We start from the raw sequence: 23,010 nt of genomic DNA, 5'->3' as shown, positions 1-23,010 counted from the left end.
GACCCTGCAGTGCTGGATCAAGGGTTGGACTGGATGAGCTTTGAGATCTCTTCCAGATGTATTCTCTTCTAGATGTATTCTGTGATTCTGTGGACTAGAAGCACTACAGGGAAGAGATGTGGCCAATTGCACTTCTCTAGTGTAATGTGAAAAGTTAAAAAAAAACCCAAACCAAAACAAATAAACTGTTCTGAATTCAAGGAAGCATCCAAACTGCTCAAGTTAATAGTTAAAGCTATTTGTCCTTCAAATTAAAGGGCAAAGTCTAGATTTCTAATGCATCATAAGAAGATAACCCCACTAAGAATTGCAATACTGGAAGTTGTTGGTCACCTGCAGGCCCAGCCCATCTCTATTGGTATTCAACGTCAAGTTGCAGTGGTTTTACAGGAAATTGCTTGGAGCCTCTCTTCTCAGCTTTTCCAAGTGCAGCCTGCAGTCTGAAGTGATGCTAAAATTTCTTCCTACATCTAGCTGGTGAAAAAAATAAATTCTTTCTATGGCAATATTGTTTCACAAAAAGTCCTGGTTTTGAAAATCAAGTATCCACTAAAAAAAAATCCAAGTCCTAAGATCAAAAAGAGACCAAGATCAAAGCTTTACCCCAGTAAGTGTCTCCTTTGCACTGCTGAAGTATCAAGACCCAAGTTCTTCATAGCTATCTTCCTACTGCTCAAGTAATTATTGGGCAAAATGCTCATTGCAAATGCAAATATTCTCAGTACCTCTCCCTTCTGCTGGCTACATGCAATTTAGATTAACTTAGATTAACTTCAGGTACCTGACAGCTACAGAATTCTTCATTCTTTCTGTTTTCCCATGGCTGAGAAAAGAGAAGATATTCAGGGTTTTTATGGCACTAGCACTATAAGAGATGAGCCAGTTCTTGCTGCTTTTCAATCTTAACTCTACTTTAGGCAAAGGAAAAGGTTTCCCAAGGGCTCAGAGTGGGCTATAGGGCTGCCATTACATAGTACAGCAGTAATTACAAAAGGCAGCTGATAGTCAGGATCATAGAATCATAGAACATTAGAGGTTGCAAAGGACCTCCAGAGACCGAGTCCAACCTCCCTGCCAAAGGAGGATCCCCAAGGGTAGTCTGCACAGGACAGCATCCAGGTGGGTTTTGAAAGTCTCCTGAGAAGGAGACTCCACAACCTCTCTGGGCAGCCTGCTCCAGGGCTCTGTCACCCTCACTGGAAAGAAGTTTCTCCTCATGTGGAGGTGAAACCTTCTATGTTAAAGTTTGTATCCATTGTTCCTTGTCTTATCACTGTGAACCACCCAAAAGAGCCTGGCCCCCTCCACTTGACACCCACCCCTCAGATATTGATAGACATTGATCAGATCCCCTCTCAGCCTTCTCTTCTCAAGACTAAACAGCCCCAGGGCTCTCAGTCTCTCTTCACAGGGGAGATGCTCAAGTCTCCTAAGCATCCTCTGTTGGACTCTCTCCAGCAGGTCTCTGTCTCTCTTGACCTGGGGAGCCCCAAACTGGACACAGGATTGCAGCTGTGGTCTCAGCAGGGCAGAGGAGAGGGGAGAAGAGCCTCCCTCAATCTGCTGGACACACTCCTCTTAGCGCACCCCAGGATCCCATTGGCCTTCCTGGCCCATTGGAAGGGCACATTGCTGTCCCATGCAAAACTTGCTGTCCACCAGCACTCCAAGGTCTTTCTCCATGGACCTGCTTTCCTGCAGGGCAGCCTCTAACCTGTACTGCTGCCTGCTGTTATTCCTCCTCAGATGCAGGACCCTGCACTTGTATGTAGTTGATACCTTGGACCTATGACTTATATGAAAAGAAGAAAGCTGGAAGTTGTTCCACTTGAAGTGTCAAAAAAAAAGAGGAAAAACAAAGTTTCACCTTCAGAGGCCGGATGGCTCCACAGAACTTTGTCCACCAGCTTTTCTCAATAGACTCCAGGTGCCTCTCTCTTCTTCTCAGTGTCCTGAGCTTCTCCTCCAGCTGGTGGACACTGCGCCTGTCCTTCGATGACAGAGGACGACCATCTCTGCACTGGGGAGCAAAACAAAATATAATGAATAAAACAGATGAAAGAGATCAAAGGACAACTAAAGTCCTCTGGACATCAGAAGGAAGTTCTTCATCAATGAGAGTGGTGAAATACTGGAACAGGTTGCCCAGGGATGCAGTTGAGGCTCCATCCCTGGAGACATCCAAGATCAGACTGGATGTGGCCCTGGACAGCCTGATCTAGTTGGAGGTGTCCCTGCTGCCTGCAGGGGGGTTGGACAAGATGACCTTTGAGGGTCCCTTCCAACCTGATGCAGTCTGTGAATCTGTAGCAGCAGAAGGCCATTCTGCATCATCTTTGCATCAGATGAAGCAGACTGCTTTCATGCTTGGTTTTCAGTGTGCATCACCCTCCATAACACTCATTCTCTTCACACCTTCATGTAAATGTAACTGAAGAACAATTACAGACAGAGGCAGAAACACAACCATAAGCCACAAACCAAGGAAAATCAGCTAAACCTCTTGAGCACAAAAACATAGACAGAACTTTCAGACTTTCTACTTTCTGATCCCATTTGTTAGCTAGGTCAAACTGTGAGGATGATGGAACCCTGGAACAGGCTGCCCAGGGGGGTTGTGGAATTTCCCTCTCTGGAGATACTCAAAACCTGCCTGGATGTGTTCCTGTGTGACCTGCCATGGGTGATCCTGCTCTGGCAGGGGGGGTTGGACTGGATGAGCTTTGGAGGTCCCTTCCAGCCCCTAACATTCCGTGATTCTGTAAACACTAAGACCATTTCCTTGTCAACTCATAAACCACCAGAGTCTTCTGGAACAAATAATGCTTAATTTTTCAGGATTTTTTTTTAATACCAATTTCAGCAGCAGAGATGTTCTTGTCTTGTCTGTACAACCCACAAGTTCACCATTCAACTAGAGAAGGCTACTTTGAAGGTTTCATTGAGCAACTGAACACTGAGGGTGCTCAGTGTGTAGAGGTAGCCAAATATCATAGCAAGACTGTTGGATCTGTTTCGGTGCTGCTGAAGTCCAGCATCACAGAACACAACAGCAGAGACAGACTGCCAGATTCAAAGCAAAAGTCTGAGAATGGAGATTATGAAGAAATTTTTTGTAGGGAGAGTGGGGAGACACTGGAACAGGTTACCCAGGGAGGTTGTGGACGCCTCCTCCATGGAGGTGTTCAAGGCCAGGCTGGATGAGACCTTGAGCAACCTGATCAAGTGAAAGATGTCCCCGCAAAAGGCTGGGTGGCTTGGAACTAGATGATCTTTTAAGGTCCCTTCCAATCTAAACCAGTCTATAACTCTGTGGCATCTTAATGTCCCTACCCACCACTTAGAGCTGTGAAAGCACTGCTCAAACCATTACCTGAAATGGGATGGGGAAAAAGGTGAGAGACTAAGGCTAGAATCTTGCATTAAAGGAGAAATCATCTCCTCCTCCAGCTTGCACACTCAGGTTGTTAAGTGTCCTGCTTACATTAGGCACAGCACTTCAGTGAGCTGCAAAGCCATCAAGGGCTTACAAATGGTGTGAAGAACCTGAGGATGTTCAGGATTCAGGGGAGATTTCCATATGCATGCTTTTCATGAAGAAATGATTTCTAGCAGCAAGGAATGTTAACTGGGAAGGAAGAATATCTGGGGCTGTTATTTATTCATAAAGATGATTAATAGTTTGATAAATCTAACTCATGGCAGCTCCATGTGGCAAGTCTCCAGTGTTGATAACTACACTAAGCATCAACAAGCTGGATACCAAATCTGCCAGCAGAATGAGGTTACAACTCTTAACTTCTAGCTAGTATCTCTTCCACATCTCTGAGTGAGACTGAATAAGTTTGAATTCAGCTTGTCAGCACTAACAGAGAAAACCTGATGACTAATACACAAATGACCACATTGGTTTCCAAATGTCTACTATAAATATAAACCTACCTTGAGAAGGGTAGACTTAGACTGGAGATTGGGAAGAAATTATTTCAAGTGAGGGTGGTGAGACACTGGAAAAGGTTACTCAGAGAGGTTGTGGATTTTCCCTCACTGGAGGTGTTCAAGGCCAGGTTGGATGAGGCCTTGAGCAACCTGGGCTGGTGGGAGGTGTCCCTGCCCATGGCAGAGGGGCTTGGGACTGGATGATCTTTAAGGTCCTTTCCAGGTGTCTCACCCTCCTTGTTGAGTTTGTTTGTCTTTGAAGTAGCCTGCCCAGGGAGGTGGTGGAGTCACCATCCCTGGAGGTGTTGAAGAAATGTGTGGCCATGGCCCTTGGGGATGTGGTTTAATGACCATGGTAGTGTTGGGTTGATGGTTGGACTTGATGATCTTAGAGATCTTTTCCAACCTTAATGATTCTGTAGAGAAACCCCAACCAAACAAACAAAAAATTGAAAAGAAACTAACAAACAAAAATAAAACAAAGCCCCAAACCAAACCAATGAACAGCTACAACAAGCAAACTAGAATGGAACTAGATGATCTTTAAAGGTCCCTTCCAACCTAAACCATCCTTATGAACCTATGAAATAATTCTAACTGCAAGCTAGTAACTTCAGACTTGCTGCTCTCTCTGGAACAAAACCTCTCTGCAGCACGACCATAAAATCGTCAGCAAGCAAGAAATAAGAATGAACCATCTCCTTGAAATAGTCATCCAAATTTTACTATTACTTACCTAAACATTAATATTATTTATCCAAATTATAATATTATTCAATTTCTTCTGGACTCCAGAAGAAAATACTTCCCCATGAGCACACTCAGACATGGGAATCCCCTCCCAAGGGAAGCAGTGGAGTCCCCTCCGTTGGTCAGTTTGAAGGCTCAGCTTGGCAGGCTGCTGGGCCAGCTCAGTGCAACTCCACTATCACCTAGGTAATCCTTAGGGTCCCTTCAACTCTGGCATGCTATGATATGACTCTGTGAATTCTTTAAGAGAGGGAGAACACTGAAGACCATACCTTTGATTTGATCCTTAGTAAATGCTGCTCCACTTCCTCGATATCTTCAGTGTTCTCTAACCGCTCGTAGGCGGCGCTGGTGGTTCCCTTGATCAGGTTCAGGGGCAAAGCTGACATCCCATAAGCCTGAAAGGAGAAGAAACCAAACACACTCTCTTCTCAACCTGAACAGCAGGACCTGGGCGTGGCCCAAGCTTTGCAAAAGGCTTGTTCCAGGTGTGCTTGCCCCACAGCACGTTTCTCAGGATCTTGGCAAGATTTTCTCTGCTTCACTGCAGGTCCCTTTGTCTAAGAACTCCTCCTGTCTTGCTCTGAAGTTGGGTTTGAGTATGGATTTGGATTTCTACTCTCTCTTACTGCTGCATTAACATTAGTTCTTGGTGGATCCTATTTACAGGGCTAATCCAAAGTTACTAATCAACATAGCTACCTTGGGTGGAAGCTGAAGCATAGGATGCTCCATGGAAACAGGAGGAAAAATTTCTTTACTGTGAGGGTGAGAGAACACTGGAACAGGCTGCCCAGGGGGGTTGTGGAGTCTCCTTCCATGGAGATATTCAAACCTGCCTAGATGTGTTCCTGTGTGATCTGGTATAGGTGATCCTGCTCTGGCAGGGATGTTGGACTGGATGAGCTTTCAAGGTCCCTTCCAGCCCCTAACATTCTGTGATTCTAGTGCCTGAAGGGATCCTACAGGAAGGCTGGAGAGGCACTTTTCATAAGGGTTGTCTAACAACAGGATGAGGGGAAATGGTTTTAAACTAAGGAAAAGTAGGGTTAGATTGGATCTGAGGAAGAAGTTCTTCATTAACGAGGGTGGTGGGACTCTGGAACAGGCTGCTCAGAGAGGTTGTGGATGCCTCCTCCCTGGGGGTGTTCAAGGCCAGGCTGGATGAGGCCTTGAGCAGCTGAGTCTAACTGAGAGATGTCCCTGCCCATGGTTAGAGTAGATGATCTCTAAGGTTCTGTCCAAGCTAGGCCATTCTATGATAAAAATGAGTTCTAAATCTTCCCTAAACTAAGTTTCTCCAAATCCAACTGACACTTGAAGTGATGCAGTGTTTTGTTGGGTTTGCAGATGTGAATTACATATCTGAACATCAAGCTTGCTGTAGTGATAAAGTCAGCCAAAGGTCCTTCCTTCAGTACAAAAGATGCTAATAGTGAGATGATTATGCAAGCAAGCTTCCTATCACCAGTGGGAGGGAAAGCAGCACTGGTCCTTCAAGACATCAACATCTAGAAGAAAGGACAGACAGATGAGATGAGTCATCTTATAGGATGTGTCACAGGCCTGCACAGAAGCTCTATTAGCTCAGTTTCAGGGCTGCATTTCCCTTCAGGCTAATGTAGAAACTTGAGGCTTCCCTGAACAAAGATTCAGTCCCCTGGGGAGTTCAAATGCTAAGTTATTCAAGGGCTATTATTTTGGTCACCTGCAACACAAGAAGCAAGCAATGTGTGAAGACAGCAGAGGAAAAGCAAAGCTGTACAGTAAAGCCAAGACAGGGCTTAATCCTGAAATAAATTGATTTAAGGTTTGGAATATGAATAAAAACAGGGCAGAAGAACCTTTAGAATAAAGTTAACTTATATATATAAATGTTGATAAAATAATTCTGTTTTGACATAGTTACACCACTGAAACAACAGTTTCCAGCAGACAACATTTGTGTGAAGTCAGAGAAAAGGCACTGCACTGGAGGATAAAACCAGTAGCTAGGCCTGAGACAAGAATTAGCAGAGCAAGCTGTCATCAGTAAAGCTGGAGCCTGTGAGTCATGAAGGCAACATGAAGCTCAATATTGTTTATCCAGTATGAGAGGGCACTGCACAGCAGTGGGAAGCATCCTCTAGCTGCTCTCTCAGCATGCCACTGAACCCAAACACACTCTGTGCTCCAGACAGCACAAAAATACCTCAGCAGAGATGACGTGAGCATTGCTCCCAGGCTGCTTAATCTTCCCTTCTCCTGTGTCTCTTTCCTTCCCACCCTGTCTGCAACACATCCAGCTAGTCTCCTGCCATTCCAAAGGGAGGATTCAGAAAGAGGAGCTGCTGTTCTGAACCTTTGATCTCTTGCAGGTTCAGCATCTTACAGCACTTTGGACTTAGAATCACAGAACAGCTTGGGTTGGAAGTGACCTTCAAAGGGACATCCTCCACTACATCAGGTTGCCCAGAGCCCTGTTGAACCTCACCTTGCTCCAGTGTTTCACCACCCTCATGGCACAGAACTTGTTCCTAACATCCAATCTAAATCTGCTCTGCTCTCATCTCAAACCATTGCCTCTTGTCCTACCTCTCTCTCTTGCTGAACTCAGGTAGCCCCTGCCTAGATAAAGAAAGAACCTTTCTTATTAGTTGCCCAGAATGTAAATAGTCACCCATAATCATCTCCTCTTGGACTATGGGGGCTTCATTCTGCTCCTCATCCCTACCTTCCAGCTCAGGGGGCTGGGTATCAAGTGAACAACAAAGCTCACTACTAAATACTGGAATGGGTTGCCCAGAGATGACTTGGAGGTGCCACCCCTGGAAACATTCAAGGTCAAACTGGATGGGGTCCTGAGCAACCTGAGTTAGCTGGGGGTGTCCCTACTGACTGCAGAGGGGTTGGACAAGATGACCTTTGAAGGGTCCCTTCCAATCCAATGCAATCTGTGATTCTAAGACACCAAACAAAGTGGAGACAACCTGTAAAATGATGCTTTACAGAACTTGCAGAAAGCAACTATATCAGGGGTATAACTATATCAGGGGTAAACCCTGAGTAACAAAAAGGTTTCCCATGGGGAATCATCACCCCTAGAATTGGAAGATGTTTAAACTGCACAGGCTACCAAAGAGTTCCACTGAAAAAGGTGCATTTAAGGTGGGAACACCCAACCAGACATAAGCAGACAGATCAGTCATGATCTGGGGTTGTTCACCCTGGAAAAGACTCTGGGGGTACCTTCTAACTGCCTTCCAATACCTGGAGGGATCCTACAGGAAGGCTGGAGAGGGACTTTTCCTGAGGGTGTCTTGAGATAGGACAAGGGGGAATGGTTTTGAGCTGAGAGTATGGTTAGACTGGATCTGAGAAAGAAGTTTTTTTGTTATGAGGACGGTGAGGTGGTGGAACAGGTCGCCCAGAGAGGTTGTGGGTGCCTCTCCTGAGGTGTTCAAGGCCAGGCTGGCCTTGAGCAGCCAGGAGTAATTGAGAGGTGTCTCTGCCCATGACAGGGAGGTTGGAGTAGTTGATCTCTGAGGTCCCTTCCAACCTGAGCCACCCTATGAATTTATGAATCTCTAAAGGGCCTTTACAACCTGAGTCATTCTACAATTATATGATGAGGAGCACACACAAAAAACCCCACCCTGAAAGAGTAACAAATGCCTTGAGAAAAGAGTTAAATGACTTCAAGCTAACTTTGAACACCTCCTACAAAAAGCCTTGGGGCCATCAAGCATCAGGGTTTAACCAGCAGTTGATTGTATTTTACTCTCTACATCTGCTGTGTTCAGCTAATAAGATATGGTCTAATGATTAACTTGTGGCCCAAATGGGACAATCTCTCCTTGTCAGTGAGCAAATAGAAGAGGTAAATTGTTCCTGATGAGTTTGGTACACCACCAGCACTGTAACTGAAGGCATTTTACCAATTTTTTTTTTCTGCTTAACAATATTTTTTAGAATTAAAACTTGTGATGTCAAGAGCTCATCACAAAGTGTTTGTGGACCATAGCAGAAAGACTCCCCATTCAATTTATTTTTAGAGGTCCATCCATCATGCAGATACTGATTTCAAGTGTTGTCCCCGAGGTGTTTTAAAAGGTGGATAAATAATCTTGGGCAAAAAGGGTGGAAATTAATCATGACAAAACATTTCTTGCATGGCACTGCCCTCTAGTGAAAGCCCAAACAGCCAAACGGGAAGGAGAAGGCTCTTAACTACAGATTCACAGATTGCACTGGGCTGGAAGGGACCCTCAGAAGTCATCTTGTCCAACCCCCCTGCACTCAGCTGGGACACCTCCAGTTACAGCAGGCTGCCCACAGCCACATCAAGGCTGATCTTGAATACCTCCAGGGATGGGGCCTCAACCACATCCCTGGGCAACCTGTTGAAGCATTTCACCACCCTCATAGTAAAGAACTTTCTCCTGATGTCCAACCTATATCTCCCCTGCTCCAGTTCCAACCCATTGCCCCTCATCCTATCCCCACAGGCCCTTCTGAACAGTCCCCCCCACAGCCTTCTAGTATGTCCCCTTCAGATATTGAAATGCAGCTCTAAGGTCTGCCTGAAGCCTTCTCCAGCCTGAACAGCCCCAATTCTTTCAGCCTGTCCTTTTAAGAGATGCTCCAGCCCCCTGATCATCTTTGTGGCCTCCTCTGGACCCACACAATCAGGTCCATGTTTCTCTTGTGTTGGGGGTCCCATAGCTGGACACAGTAGTCCAGGTGAGGTCTCATCAGAGCAAAGTGGCAGAATTGCCTCTCCTGACCTGCTGGCCACACGTCTTCCGACGCAGCCCAGGCTGCTATTGGCCTTCTGGGCTGCAAGTGCACATTGCTGTCTCTTGTCCAGCTTCTCATCCACCACTAGCCTCAAGTCCTTTTCTGCAGGGCTGCTCTCAATTTCATCATCTCCCAGTTCAACATCCGGGGTTTAACATGCAGTGTCCCCAGCACAAGGAGGACATGGAGCTGCTGGAGCGGGTCCAGAGGAGACCATGAAGATGATCAGAGGGCTGTAGAACTTCTCCTATGAGGACAGGCTAAGAGACTTGAGGTTGTTCAGCCTGGACAAGAGAAGGCTCTGAGGAGACCTTAGAGCAGCCTTCCAGTACCTGAAAGGGCTACAAGAAACCTGGGGAGGGACTTTTTACAAAGGCTTGTAATAGGATGAGGGGGAATGGCTTTAATCTGGAAGAGAGGAGATTTAGACTGGAGATTAGGAAGAAATTCTTCACAGTGAGGGTGGTGAGACCCTGGAACAGGTTGCCCAGGGAGGTTGTGGATGTCCCCTCCCTGGAGGTGTTTGAGGGCAGGTTGGATGAGTCCTTGAGCACCCTGGGCTAGCAGGAGGTGTCCCTGCCCATGGCAGGGGGTTGGAACTGGATGGTCTTTAAGGTCCTTTCTGACCCAAACTATTCCATGAACCTACAGCTCTCCAGGAGTGCAGCAGGAGCTGGACTGGTAAAGAACACTGCCATTGGTTTGCTATTTCAGTTCTTTCCTGCTTCACAGAGGAGTGAACTGAATCAAACAGCCACATTTCTCCTGCATTTAAGGGCTGACATTGAAGTGATTAAGTCCTAACGACGATGAATGCTGCTAACTCCTGCATTCCTCCATAAGTGTTTGATGCTTGTTGAAGAGAAAAATCAGTAACAAGGGAGTGCTTTTAAGGTTAGGTTATAAAAGGTTTAAAGCTGTTTTTTTTTTTTTTTTTCTGGCTGTTAATAAAAATAAGTCAACTGCAAGAAAAGTACATCAGAGGCTGGGCAACAAAATGAGATGTGAAAAGGTCATTAAATTTGCCAGCAGACAAACCAAGCTTTGTAAGGTCTCCTCTTTTAGGGCTAAGGGGAACAAAAAAAGAAGCTCACTTTACAATTTCCTAAGAAATCAAATAATGCTTATTAAATGAGGGAGAAAAAAAGACTCAATTATAATCATCCTTCAAGGACATGCTAAATGCAGTGCCCCCCAAGTCACTCAAGAATTAATCTGCCTATCGTGGTGAGTAATATTTCACTCTGCCTTGAATCCCACCAGCAATCTGGAGCTGCCAACAACTGTTGTATTAATACCTAAGGCAATGAAAATCCATTGCAATGCAGAAGAGATGAAATGAAAGAATAGATGCAAACTACATCAGCTGTGAAACACCTTCCAACAAAGCACTGCAGCCCTCATTTCTCATTTTCTTGTTGTATTCCACATTTACAGACAGGGAAAGCTGTCAGTATAAATCATCGAGGTCATGGATTTGCAAAGCCCCCTCCTGAGAAGAATTTTGACACTTTTCTTCCAAACCAGTTTGAAATCTCAAGTGCTGTACTTCAGTGTTATGGATTGCATAACACCCACAAGGTGGGCTTGGTGGTATTAAAGCCCTTGAAACAGAAAAGCAGCTGCCAGCTTGAGATTGTGTTGGAAGAGGAGCCTAGTGGACAGTAAATTCATCATGGGGCAGCAATGTGCCCTTCTGGCCAAAAGGGACAATGGCATCCTGGGGTGCATCAAAAACGCGCAGCCAGCAGGTCTGGGGAGGTTCTCTTCCCACTCTGCTCTGCACTGGTGAGACCACACCTGCAATACTGTGTCCAGTTTTGGGCTCCCCAGTTCAGGAGAGACAGTGATGGGATTAAGAGCAGGTAGTGTCTTTACAAAGGAAGAATTATCTAAGAGGGAGTTGGAAGAGAAAGGGAGGAACCAGACAGTTTACCTATGTGTATGTAAACCACAAAAGGGCCTCTGCTAAGTACCTGATCTTGAACCTTGCTGTAAATCAGTCGGGGGTCTGTCAGAAGACGACAGACATTGAACACAGCCTGAACTGCTGAACTGTTAGGACAGAGCGCAGGCTTAACACACTACTGAATATGAACTTCTCCACCCAGAGAAGTGAAGAACCTAATTTCAATGAACATAGGATGCATGATGCAGGGAGCTTTCATGTGGAGGGGGACATGTAGTAGGCATTTTAGGAAAGACTGTAAATCCTGATTACCTTAGCCAGTGGGGAAAGGGAGAGGGAAATTTGCATCTGGGAATTTAGGATAAAAGGGAAGCTGCGTCTGCCAGCAAATTGAGAGACACCACAGGGAACTGCCCTGTGGACTCTCCCTTTGTTCGAAAAAAAGTTTTATAAGACTCCTCTGTCTCTGTTGTGAACAGGAACTTCTAAATCTGCTGACTTTTTCCTTACAGCTGGGGGCTTTGTCCGGGATGCTTCCACACCTTTCAGGGCTGGCAGTCAGTGAGTGGGATTGACAGCATGTCCCACCCAAATTCCGCGACCGATTCCCTGCAGTGGCAGCCGGCACTGAAACGTTGATCAGAGACCCGAGACCACTCAGGAGACAGACGAGTAACGGACCAGAAGGGTCTGCAGGGTGGCCGTAGGACAGACCAAGCAGGTCTGTTACGAGGTCCAGAGGGATAGGACTGCAGGAAATCTCACTGGTGACTACCATGGCAACTTCATGCTGATACAAATGAAAAAGGTGCCCAGGACGGGCATAAAAAGGCCGGGGTGACGACCCTGAATATACCAGGAAAGTTCCTAGGGGAGGATGTTGAGATCTTGGGATAGTCTGCATATTCCTCCAGAGGTAACTAAGGAAATAAGGGTGTAACAGTGTGAGAGCTGAAATCCCCGTCCCACACCGACAATAAGCAGTCTAGCTCAGTCTGGAAGCAAATGAAAGCTGTATTTACAAGCAAAGCTACAATCTATGATGAAATGCAATGGATATGTACAAAGAGACACCATTCACAACGTTTACAAATATGGACAATCAACAGAAAAGCACAACCAAGCCCCCTTTGCTTTCCCCAAGGGGCCTCCCCCCCCAGCCAGAAGAAATCCCCCCAGACCCCCCTGGCAGAAGGCAGAGAGTCAAGAAGCAGAGAGGCTGTTAGACTTAGCTTGTGAAGGTCAGTGTGTTATCTTCAGCCAGAAGAGAAGAAGCAGCAGGCAGACATAAACCGAGCGAGCCGAGTCCCAGACTGCCCAACTCCCCAGCCTTGTTTTGAGTAGAGATTCTTAAACATTTTTCTCTCTCCAGTGGAAGTGTTTAGAATATCATAATTTTGCACTCTTACACCCAATAGTGACTTATTTATATTCTTCCACTTTCTCTGCTTGAACTTTGTGAAGAAAAATTAAAAAGACAGTCTTAAAACCATCACAAATGGTTTGTAGGAGCTGGGGCCTGCAGCTCTCCTTGCTGGTGGCAGGAAAGGGGGAGTGTGGTCACAGGGGGTTGCATCAGGGCACAGAGAAACACAAGAGCTCATCCAATGCCTTTATGCCAGGGTTGTGGGGGCAGGGTTGGAGGATCTGTGTTTGTAATTGTGTTACCATCCAGGACATAAGGTCCAGTGGGGAACACCTGACAGGGTTGGGGACACAAATATTTGTGGGGGTGCTAATTTGCGGTAGTAGTAACAATGTCAGTCGTGTGCTAAATGTGACAGTTCTTAACAGGAGGGTAAGAGCTGTCTTGTGACCAAGGGGCTGTAAACTTTGCAGTTCATTAGGCAAAGGCCTTTAGTCAGGCACTTTACCCTGAAAAGTCTGAAGTTGCGTGGCTGTGTTGTTTTAAATTTGTTCAGGAGTTTTGGTGAAACAGGGGCTCCAGCTTCTCCCCTTGCTGGGGGAGGGAGCTAAAAACTGAGGCTGCTGTCAGTCTGGTGTTGAGAAGAATTTGGGAAAATTAGCACATAGGCATACATAGTGCTGTTAGAGCTGTAATGAGGATTTACAGTCCTAGCTAGGGAAACACACAGGATGTGCTGGAATTTGTTTCTGGAATATGGCAGCAGAGAAAGTAGCATGAAGTTATATCTCCCCAGAAAGGATACGAAATGAAATTCTGACAAACCTGATAAATTGGAGAGTCTAAAGGAGTATGAAATGTAAATTGATATGGAAAAACAAAATTTTGCTTAAGTTGAATGGAGAAAGGCATTGTTTTGGTTCTGGGGTTGGAGGCCCTTTTGGTTGTGAGAATCTGGCTCTTTGCTATCTTGCATTTTGTTTATTGGAAATTTATTCTTGTCTGAGCATCTTAATTAAATGTTAAAGTTATAACTCTATGGAATTGGACATGGCTGTGAATCTAAGCCCAGCCTCTCTGAGATCTGAGAGTAAGCTGGAACACAAGGAGGTTTATTTTCTGCCAAACTGGTTAATAATTGGATTTTATTTAAATGGAGGGGCAGGTCAATCTCGAGGAGAAATCTTGAAAAAGTGCCCCTTAGGCTGTATTTTAAAACACTGGAAGCAGCCAGCGTAAAGTGTTTGTGTGAGTTTGAGAGGCAGAGTTCATGAGGCAATGTTGGTTGTATTTAGTGTAAAAAAGGTGGACGGAGGGGTATTGGAAAAGAGAATGCTGATGGTGTGTTTGGTAGAAAGCCTAGAAAGCTTTCTGAGGGGGCTTTGCTGAGGTCTCATGGACAAGTAGCAAGAGCTTCCTGCTGTAGGCTAATGTTAGATGAAGCCCTTGAGCTAGAGAAGGTTATTAAGACCTGGCTGGAGTTGTTTGTGGTTGCTCTTGAAAGAATTGGCTAGGTGGGCTCCTGGTGGTCATGGCAAAGGACTTGCACTTGTTCTCACTCAACTTTTCCATCAGGATTCTCAGAATTACTGCATAGAAATGGAAATGTCAATGTAGCTTCATTGGTTCTTGCTGCTTCTGCTTTCTGGCAGGTGCCAGGTACCAGCTTGAGACATGGATATGGCACTTTGGGTCATGGTTTAACGGCCATGGTGCTCTTGAGCTGATGGTTGGATCTTAGAGGCCCTTTCCAACCAAAACAACTTTGTGATTTTCTGAAAGCTTTGCAAGGGATACTGGAAGAATTCACTCCATCCCCAGGGATGAGGTGAATGCAGGATGGGGATGATTTGCTACCGACACAGGAATGGGAGGAGGTGGTGGAAGCCACAGTGGAATTGCTTAATTTTCTTGCAAAAAAAGGCTTAGGGTATCTGAAAAGATGGCACAAATGATGGAAAGGAAGGTTAAATATCTGGGATGTATTTTGACTGAAGCTTTGCAGTGTATTGATTCAGAAAGAGCCTGAGGAGTTTTAGAAATACCAGTACCTAAAGCAGAAAGAGTTTTGACAGTTTTAGGATGAGTCAGGTATTGCAGGACCCGGATTGAAGATTTGTCAATTCTAGCCAGACCCCTGTATGCCCTTTTGACACAAGATAACCCTGATGTTATATTGTGGACACCAGAAGGGAGGCAGAGCTTGAAAGTGTTAACTGAAGCACTGGTGCTAGCCCTTCCAGACTGGGAAAAAGAATTTGAGTTCTATGTGGATGTTAAACCAGGCCATGCTAAAGGAATTCTAATGCAAGAACACAGCAGGAGTCGAAGACTAGTGGCTTATTTCTCCAAAATATTTGATCCAGTGGCTAGGGGGTGGCCTCACTGCCTGTAAAATTGTGCAGCTACAGCTTCAATGGTAACTGAGGCCTGAAGGCTGACAGCAAGGGGATCTCTCATTGTTAAGGTCTCACATCAAATTAAGGCATTGTTAACTGAGAGGGCTTCTAAATGGATAACCAGTGCTAGGCTGTTACAGTATGAAGCTTGTTTAATGGAACAGGAGGATGTAGAATTAGGAAGTGGAGAAGGATTTAACCTGGCCTCCTGTTTCACTGGTCCTGAGGGGAGGGACTTGGAGGAAACCCATCACTGCATTCAAGTAACAGACCTTCAAACCCCAGCTAGAGAGGGGCTACGGGATACACCTTGGCCAGGTGGGGAAAATGTGTTTACTGATGGATCTTCCAGACTGATAGGAGGAAAAAGGGTTACAGGGTATGCTATAATAAAGGGAAGGGAGCTGCAACAGGGAGGAAACTTACCCTCCACATGGTCAGCACAGACTGCAGAATTGTATGCATTAATTAGAGCCTGTGAATTGCATCAAGGGAAAATAGTAAACATATTTACAGATTCAAAATATGCATATGGGGTGGTTCCTGCATTTGGGAAAACATGGGAGGAAAGAGGATTGTTGACCTGTAGGAGAAAAACTTTAGCTCATGAGGATTTTATTGTGCACCTATTGGAGGTGATAAATTTGCCAGAGGCAGTGGCAATAATATATGTCCAGAGACACCAGGCAGAGTATTCGGAGGAGGCAGTAGGGAAACTATTGGAAGATAAAGGAGCTCCAAGTATCTAAGTATCTGCCAGAAGTATCTAAGACGCTTCCTTTGCTCCCAGTCACTCAACCACTGCCAGAGAAAATGTCTTTTCCACCAGAGCAATTAGAGATAGTTAAAGACAGTGAAGCAGAATAAAGAGGGAATAATTGTTTTACAAAGGATGGTAAACAATGGGTGCCAAAGGCTTTGGCACTGCAAATATTGAAGCAACTCCAGGAAGAGAGCCACTGGGGCTCTCGAGGACTGGCAGAAGCCTTCCTCAAGATGTATGCTGCTTCGAGTCCTCTTGGCTAGCCAAAAGAGCTGTTGAAGGCTGCTTGATTTGTGCCAAAATTAATAACTGAGTTACAAGTGAAGTGGCCAGGGGAGGTCGACCCTGGGCTGTACGCCCATTCCAACCGTATCAGGTGGACTTTAATTGAAATGCCTGAAGAGCTCAAAACAAAATCAGTCTCAGCTTGCTCTGCTTCTCTCTCTTCTTCTCTCTCCTGGCTGAAGATAACATACACCCACATACTGACCTTGACAAGCTAAGTCTAACGAACCTCTCTCTGCTTCTTGGCTTTCTTCCCTTTTGCCTGCTCTGGGAAGGGGGAGGAAAAGAAGCATGGCCCCTCTCTTTTGGTGGCCCAAGGGGCTTTGTTGTGTTTTTCTTGTTGATTGTACATGTTTGTAAATGTTGTGAATAGTGTATACTTGAACATATTCATTGCATTTCACCATAGATTGTAGTTTTGCATGTAAATACAGCTTTCATTTGCTTCCAGACTGAGCTAGCCTGGTTATTGTCAATGTGGGAGGAGGATTCAACCTCTCACACAGTAACAATTCATATTTTGGCATCCGACGTGGGGCTCGAACCCACAACATTGTCCAAAATCCAGCCTCCAGAAACTTGTAAGTATTACCCCACTTGTAAACAAGTTGCTCTCTCCTTTTGCTCTCCAGAGCTTTGCATGCTCTCGCTTTGCTGGAGCTTTGTAAGCTTGCAGCGCGTAAGTCATGGTCTGTAAGTCTTCTCACTCCCACATGCATGCATACTAGCGGCCTCTGCACCACGGGAAGAAGCCAGCACCCCGGGAAGGCTGCCGTGGCTCAGTTTGCCTGAGGAATCTGCAAAGGAGATCCCTTTGCTGAAGCTATGAAAGCCAGCATCGACAGCCCAGTCCCAAGGGATTGGAAGAAGAGCCTGCCTGCCTCTGGACCCCCGAGGGTAAGCCTTTGGCCCAGAAGGGAAGGGACCAGCCCAAGCCCAGCAGTCCAACATCTGCTGCAGCTATAAGTGGCAGACCGAGCAGCTAGGGCCTCATGTACTGGCTTGCATAAGCAGGAACCGCACTCAGCCACCCTGCGTGCCCCCGCCGTTCGCAGGAGACAAACGGAGCTGCCTGCTTCGCCGCTCCGCAGCCCTGTGCCGCCAGGGCAACATAAATCAGGACTTCCCGAGAGGGAGAGTCCTGTCCACTCCTCTGAGTCAAGGCAAGGGCTGCCTCCTAACCTTGAACGGGAAGCAGCGGCCGATGAGATTCTGCGTTATCAGCTAGTTTGAGCTGAGCCGAGGGGAGCTGCCGCTCCGCGTAGCTGCGCCCCTTCCCCGAAGTCCATAGCCCCGCCTTGCAGTGTGGGCTGACTCTGCGAGGGCTGACCCCGTCGGGGAGCCGCACCGGCCCTGCCAGCCCCCGGCTGCGCCTAGGGACCACCCTGCCAAGGGGAGCCACTGATCATCAGAAAGTCTCGCCCCTTCCACAGAGGCAGGAGGAGAAATAAAGTCACCATCTGGAGGGAAGCCCCCGCTGCAGCCCACCAGCGACTCAGCCACAGCCTCAGGAGCCTTCCCCGACTCGATAGGGACCAGCCCTGGGCAGACAGCAGGCAGCCAGTGTAACCCAGTAGCCTACTTGGCTACAAACAAAGCCACAGTGTATCTTTCCATGTGTGCAACACTCGCTAAAGTTCAGTTCGAAGCACCCGCACTTAGCTGTGTGACATTCCAGCTTGAATTGCCTCCCTTAGCATTGTAAATCTCCCTGTCCATAGTTAAAGCTGCCCAGCGTCTTGTCAAGTCGCCATCTGGTGGACAAGTGGCAGAACTGCACCCTTTGTTCCCTTAATTAGAAATTAATTTTGTAAATATTCTAATTGGGTCAAATTTTACATACTAAACCCAGTTATGGGATGTATTTTCACAACCATGCAGCAGAATCTGTGATTCTGTGATTAATCAGTTATTAATAATTTCTAATAATTAACAAAAATATTTTTCATAATTCATATTTCTTAATTCATTAATTAATAACCTCTCCATCACAGGCAGAAGAAAGCAATTTTTTTACACTGAGGGTGGTGAGACTGTGGCCAAGGTTGCCTAGAGAGGGGGCAGATGCCCCATCTCTGGGAAACATTCCAGGTCAGGTTGGATGGGGCCCTGAGCAATGTGATCCAGGTGAAGATATCCCTGCTAATTGCAGGGGGTTTGGTCCAGAAGACCTTGAAAGGTCCCTTCCAACCCAGCCCAGTCTATGATTCTATGGCTATGTCCTTATGGGTTTTGAATATCTCCAAAACTCCACAATCTCTGAGCAACCTGTGCCAGTGGTCAGTTACCTTCATTGTGAAAAAAGCTTTTCTGATGTCCAGAAGGAACCTCCTGTGTTTTAGTTTGTGCTCTCAGCCTCCGGTCCCATCACGGGGTACCTACCACTGAAAAGAGTCTGCCTCCATACTTTCTGCTGTCTCTGGAAGAGTGTTGATTAAACTTGCAGTAGAAGAGCTATTGCCATCATTCCAAGAACTCAAAAGTATTTCAAACCATCAACATCCAGAGCTAGAAGACACTCTGGAAGCTGTTTAGCTTGCTGACAGTTTTCCATGCATGCATAACCCCCTGGTAACTGCAAGTATCATGAATGTAAAGAGCAACTTACTGTGTAAGTGATAGCTGCCAACATTCCAATCACAGTCAAGGAGCTAATGGAAAAGGAAAGGGCAGTCAAGCCATCTGTGGAAAAAAAAACCAAAGACAACAGAAAAGCCTGTTGAAAAGTCCTGCAGCAAAGGTTTATGAACATTTCTTCCTGAATTGGTTTTCCAAAGGCATTTAAGTGCATTAGACTGAAGGTAAAAAAAAAATAAATAACAAAAATAATTGAGGCAGCTCCCAGCCCTAACAACTCAGATGAAAAATGTACCTAGCAAAGCTTGCTGCCAGCAGCAGATCCTCCTCCACTAATGCAAGAAGCAGGAGAGCTATCTCATGCTTGCTGCAAGTTCACAGATGTTGCACTCAGTGAAATGGTTGAATAGGCACTAATGAAACTTGCTCACATAGCTGCCTAACTCTTCAAGACTCATTTCTGGCCTCCACAGGGTGGTGTGGTACTTTTCACAGTTTACACATTCATCTTTTATTTGTTATCACCTCACTTGTCATACTAAAGCACTACCCAGAGGATTAGACAAGCATGGAATCCCTCAAACAAGCCAGAGTGGGGGCACCTCAGCTACTCTCTGACCATGGACAGCCAGGTGTGCAGACTGGAAAAAGGCCAAAGGACTGAGGAGTTACTGCAGCCTTACTACCACTGTAGAAATTGAGAGCTCTAGAAGAAAAGTATTACCATACACATCCCCAAAGAATGATCCCCAAATTCCCAAAGTCTTCATGCATAATTTTACATAAAAGCTCTGTCCCAAACCTCACCAAGAGAAACAAAAACATATTCAAGCTTGCCATGAGCCAATGTGTGCCCAGGTGGACACAAAGGCCACCAGCATCCTGGCCTGGATCAGGAATAGCCTGGCCAGGAGGAGCAGGGAAGTGATTGTGCTCCCATCCTCAGCACTGGTGAGGCCACAACTTGAGCACTGGGTTCAGTTTTGGGGCCCTCACTACAACAAAGACATCGAAGTGCTGGAGTGTGTTTAGAAAAGGACAACAAAGCTGGGGAAGGGTCTGGAGAACAGGGCTGGGGAGGAGCAGCTGAGGGAACTGGGGGTGTTTAGTCTGGAGAAGAGGAGGTTGAGGGGAGACCTCATTGCTTCCACAACTCCCTGAAAGGAGGCTGGAGTGAGTGGGGGTTGGTGTCTTCTCCCTAGCAGCAAGAGTGCTGGAGCACCTCTCCTGTGAAGAAAGGCTGAAAGAACTGGCTCTCTTCAGCCTGAAGAAGAGAAGGCTCTGGGGTGACCTTATAGCTACATTTAAAAGTCTGAAGGGGACCTACAGGAAGGCTGGGGAGGGATTGTTTAAAAGGGACTTGGATGACAGGACAAGGGGCAGTGGTTTGAAACAGGAGCAGGGGACATTTAGGTTGGACATCAGGAGAAAGTGCTGCACAATGAGGGTGCTGAAATACTGGAACAGGTTGCCCAGGGGTGTGGGTGAGGCCCCATCCCTGGAGACATTCATGGTCAGACTTGAGGTGTCCCTGGGCAGCCTGATCTAGTTGGAGGTGTCCCTGCTGACTGCATGGGGCTTGGACAAGATGACCTTTGAGGGTTCCCTCCAACCTGATGCAACCTGTGACTCTGAAGTTTACCCATTTCAGTTTTTAAACATTAGTGGATAACCTAAATGAAGGCTCCACAAAATAAAGTACCTCCCCCTTTCCACCACTAATATCAGAGGACATAAGACTGGAATCCTCACTGCCACACGGAGGCTGTGCTGAAAGCAGTCAATGTCAGCTCTGATGGGTTTTTTTACACCTGAATGGGAACAGAGCCATCTTATTGCAAAGATTAAATCTAGGTGAACAGTTAAAGTTGGGAGACTGTCATCAAGAAAGCTGTTTTGCTGTTCAGTCAGTGAGGAGGACACCAAAATAAGGTAGCAGCAAGTTGGGCAAAGCTCAGACCAAATCTCAAACTCACGACTGCTTCCAAATTCTTCAAACAGGAGCTCCACTTTCTCCCACTCTGTGGAATTCTTCTTGTTGGGAATATCCAAAGGAACAAAAGCACTGTAACAAAGCAAAAGAAGTCATCTCACTTCACTCAATTAGTCAAATATCAAAAGACTTCTACTACTAAGGTAAGAAAACAGAAATCATAGAATCATACAACTGTCAAGGCTGGAAGAGACCTTTGAGATCACTGAGGCCAACTGCTTCCCTAGAGCTCACCATCCCACTCCTGCTGCTGAGCCAAACCTGTTTATTCCTGAAGAAAAACCGTGTGATACCAGGTTAAAAAATTCATAGAGTGGTTTGGGTTAGCAGGGAGCTTAAAGATCATCTAGTTCCAGGCCCACTGCCATGGGACCAGAGCACCTCTCCTATGAAGACAGGCTGACAGAGTTGGGACTTGTTCAGTCTGGAGAAGAGAAGGCTCTGAGGAGACCTTATGGTAGCCTTCCAGTATCTGAAAGGGGTACAAGAAAGCTGGGGAGGGACTTTTTAGGGTGGCAGGTAGTGATAAAACTGCGGGGGGGAATGGATCCAAGCCAGAAGAGGGGAGATTTAGATTAGATGTTAGGAAGAAGTTCTTCCCTATGAGGGTGGTGAGACACTGGAACAGGTTGCCCAGGGAGGTGGTTGAGGCCCCATCCCTGGAGGTTTTTAAGGCCAGGCTGGATGTGGCTCTGGGCAACCTGATGTAGTGTGAGGTGTCCCTGCCCATGGCAGGGGGCTTGGAACAAGATGATCCTTGAGGTCCCTTCCAACCCTGACAATTCCATGAAACATGTAGCCATGGCACTTGGGGACATGGTTTAATGGCCATGGTGGTGCTAGGTTGGACTCAATGACTTCAGAGGTCTGTTCCAACTAAAGCAATTCTAAGATTCAATGCCCTCAGCCCTGTAAGAGATGAAGGTAGGTACCCATTGCCAGCTGGAGTGCACCACAATCCATCCTTTCTAACCTTGCACAGCACAAAGTTCTCTTTGAGGTTCCACTCCATTCAGTATACCCCCTGCCAATGTTCAACACAAACACTTACCCAATTAAGAGCAGGACTGCACAGACCGTGATGAAGCCCAGAGTGTACTTGAGTGCAGTTTTTACTTGCTGCGTAGTAAAGAAAAAAATTCCTATTAGTATAAAATAATCCAAAGGGATACAACCAACAAGTTATAACAATGATTACTGAGCACAAAAGGTGTTCTACGGCAGGACCTCCACAGCAGCCTGAGTAGTGTTAGATACAAGTTAGAAGCATAGATTCTTGGAAATCTCAGAGCCTGAGGACTCTGAACAAGGGCACTGCATTGTGCTTCCATCAAACTATTCACTTGAGCAGCTGTGGCCAGAAGCCAGGGTCCATTTGTTCAGTGCAAGGAGAAAATTATTACTACAAATGCTTTATGTTATGGCTCTGATCACAAGGCTTTCTTTTCCCCCCCTCATCTTTCTACAACTAAATGGGAGGAGAAAATGACCACCATCAATGATTAAAAGACCCTTTAAGAAAAGTGTTCTTGTTTCAGAAAGCAGCAGCTTATTGCATGCATTTATTGTGATCTCTGCATTGTTGTGCATGTCAAAAACCTTCATGCACTACAAAAATCACCAACTGTCATCTTCAGGTAAATTGCTACCACCTACCTCAAGGAAAAAAACAAAACATAAATGCTAAAAGAAGGGAGGCACTGAAATTCAGTGATTCAGACACAGTATAAGCTTATGGAATCACAGAATGGTTTGGTTGGAAGGTGCCTCCAAAGCTCATCCAGTCCAACCCCCATGCATTCAGCAAGGACATCCTCCACTAGATCAGGTTGCCCAGACCCTTGTCAAGCCTCACCTTGACTATCTCCAAGGATGAGGCCTCAACTACCTCCCTGGGCAACCTGTTGCAGTGTTCCACCACCTTCCTGTCTTCTGCTTTAAAGCCTGTTCCTGTATGTTCATTCTATAGAAAAACATATTTTGTGGAACAGCTGAGGCAACTGAGATTGTTTAGTGTGGAGATGAGGAGGCTGAGGGGAGACCTCATTGCTCTCTACGACTCCCTGAAAGTGGGGATTGGTCTCTTCTCTCTAGTATCAGGTAATAGGACGAGAGGAAATGTCCTGAAAGTGTGCCAGGGGAGGTTTAGACTGGAGATTAGGAAAAATTCTTTGTTGCAAGAGTGGTCAGGGATTGGAACAGGCTGCCCAGGGAGGTGGTAGGGTCACCATCTCTGGAGGTATTCAAGAA

The 23,010-nt window shown here is 46.1% G+C and overlaps 1 protein-coding gene across 1 annotated transcript in view; it reads right to left on the bottom strand.

The window, feature by feature from the left end:
- LMBRD1 (LMBR1 domain containing 1) overlaps positions 1-23,010 on the bottom strand; it is a 68,208-nt gene that overhangs the window by 30,207 nt on the left and 14,991 nt on the right. The window contains exons 5-9 of the mRNA XM_054395271.1: positions 21,812-21,879; positions 20,744-20,832; positions 18,799-18,872; positions 4,962-5,087; positions 1,868-2,020 (exon numbers count right to left, since the gene is read on the bottom strand). Coding sequence (XP_054251246.1) covers positions 1,868-2,020; positions 4,962-5,087; positions 18,799-18,872; positions 20,744-20,832; positions 21,812-21,879 — 510 coding nt within the window. The remainder of the gene's footprint in view (positions 1-1,867; positions 2,021-4,961; positions 5,088-18,798; positions 18,873-20,743; positions 20,833-21,811; positions 21,880-23,010) is intronic.

Source organism: Indicator indicator, chromosome 2 (genome assembly GCF_027791375.1).
Source record: "Indicator indicator isolate 239-I01 chromosome 2, UM_Iind_1.1, whole genome shotgun sequence".
Lineage (NCBI taxonomy): Eukaryota > Metazoa > Chordata > Aves > Piciformes > Indicatoridae > Indicator > Indicator indicator.
This window is presented reverse-complemented; position numbering and strand designations above follow the sequence as displayed.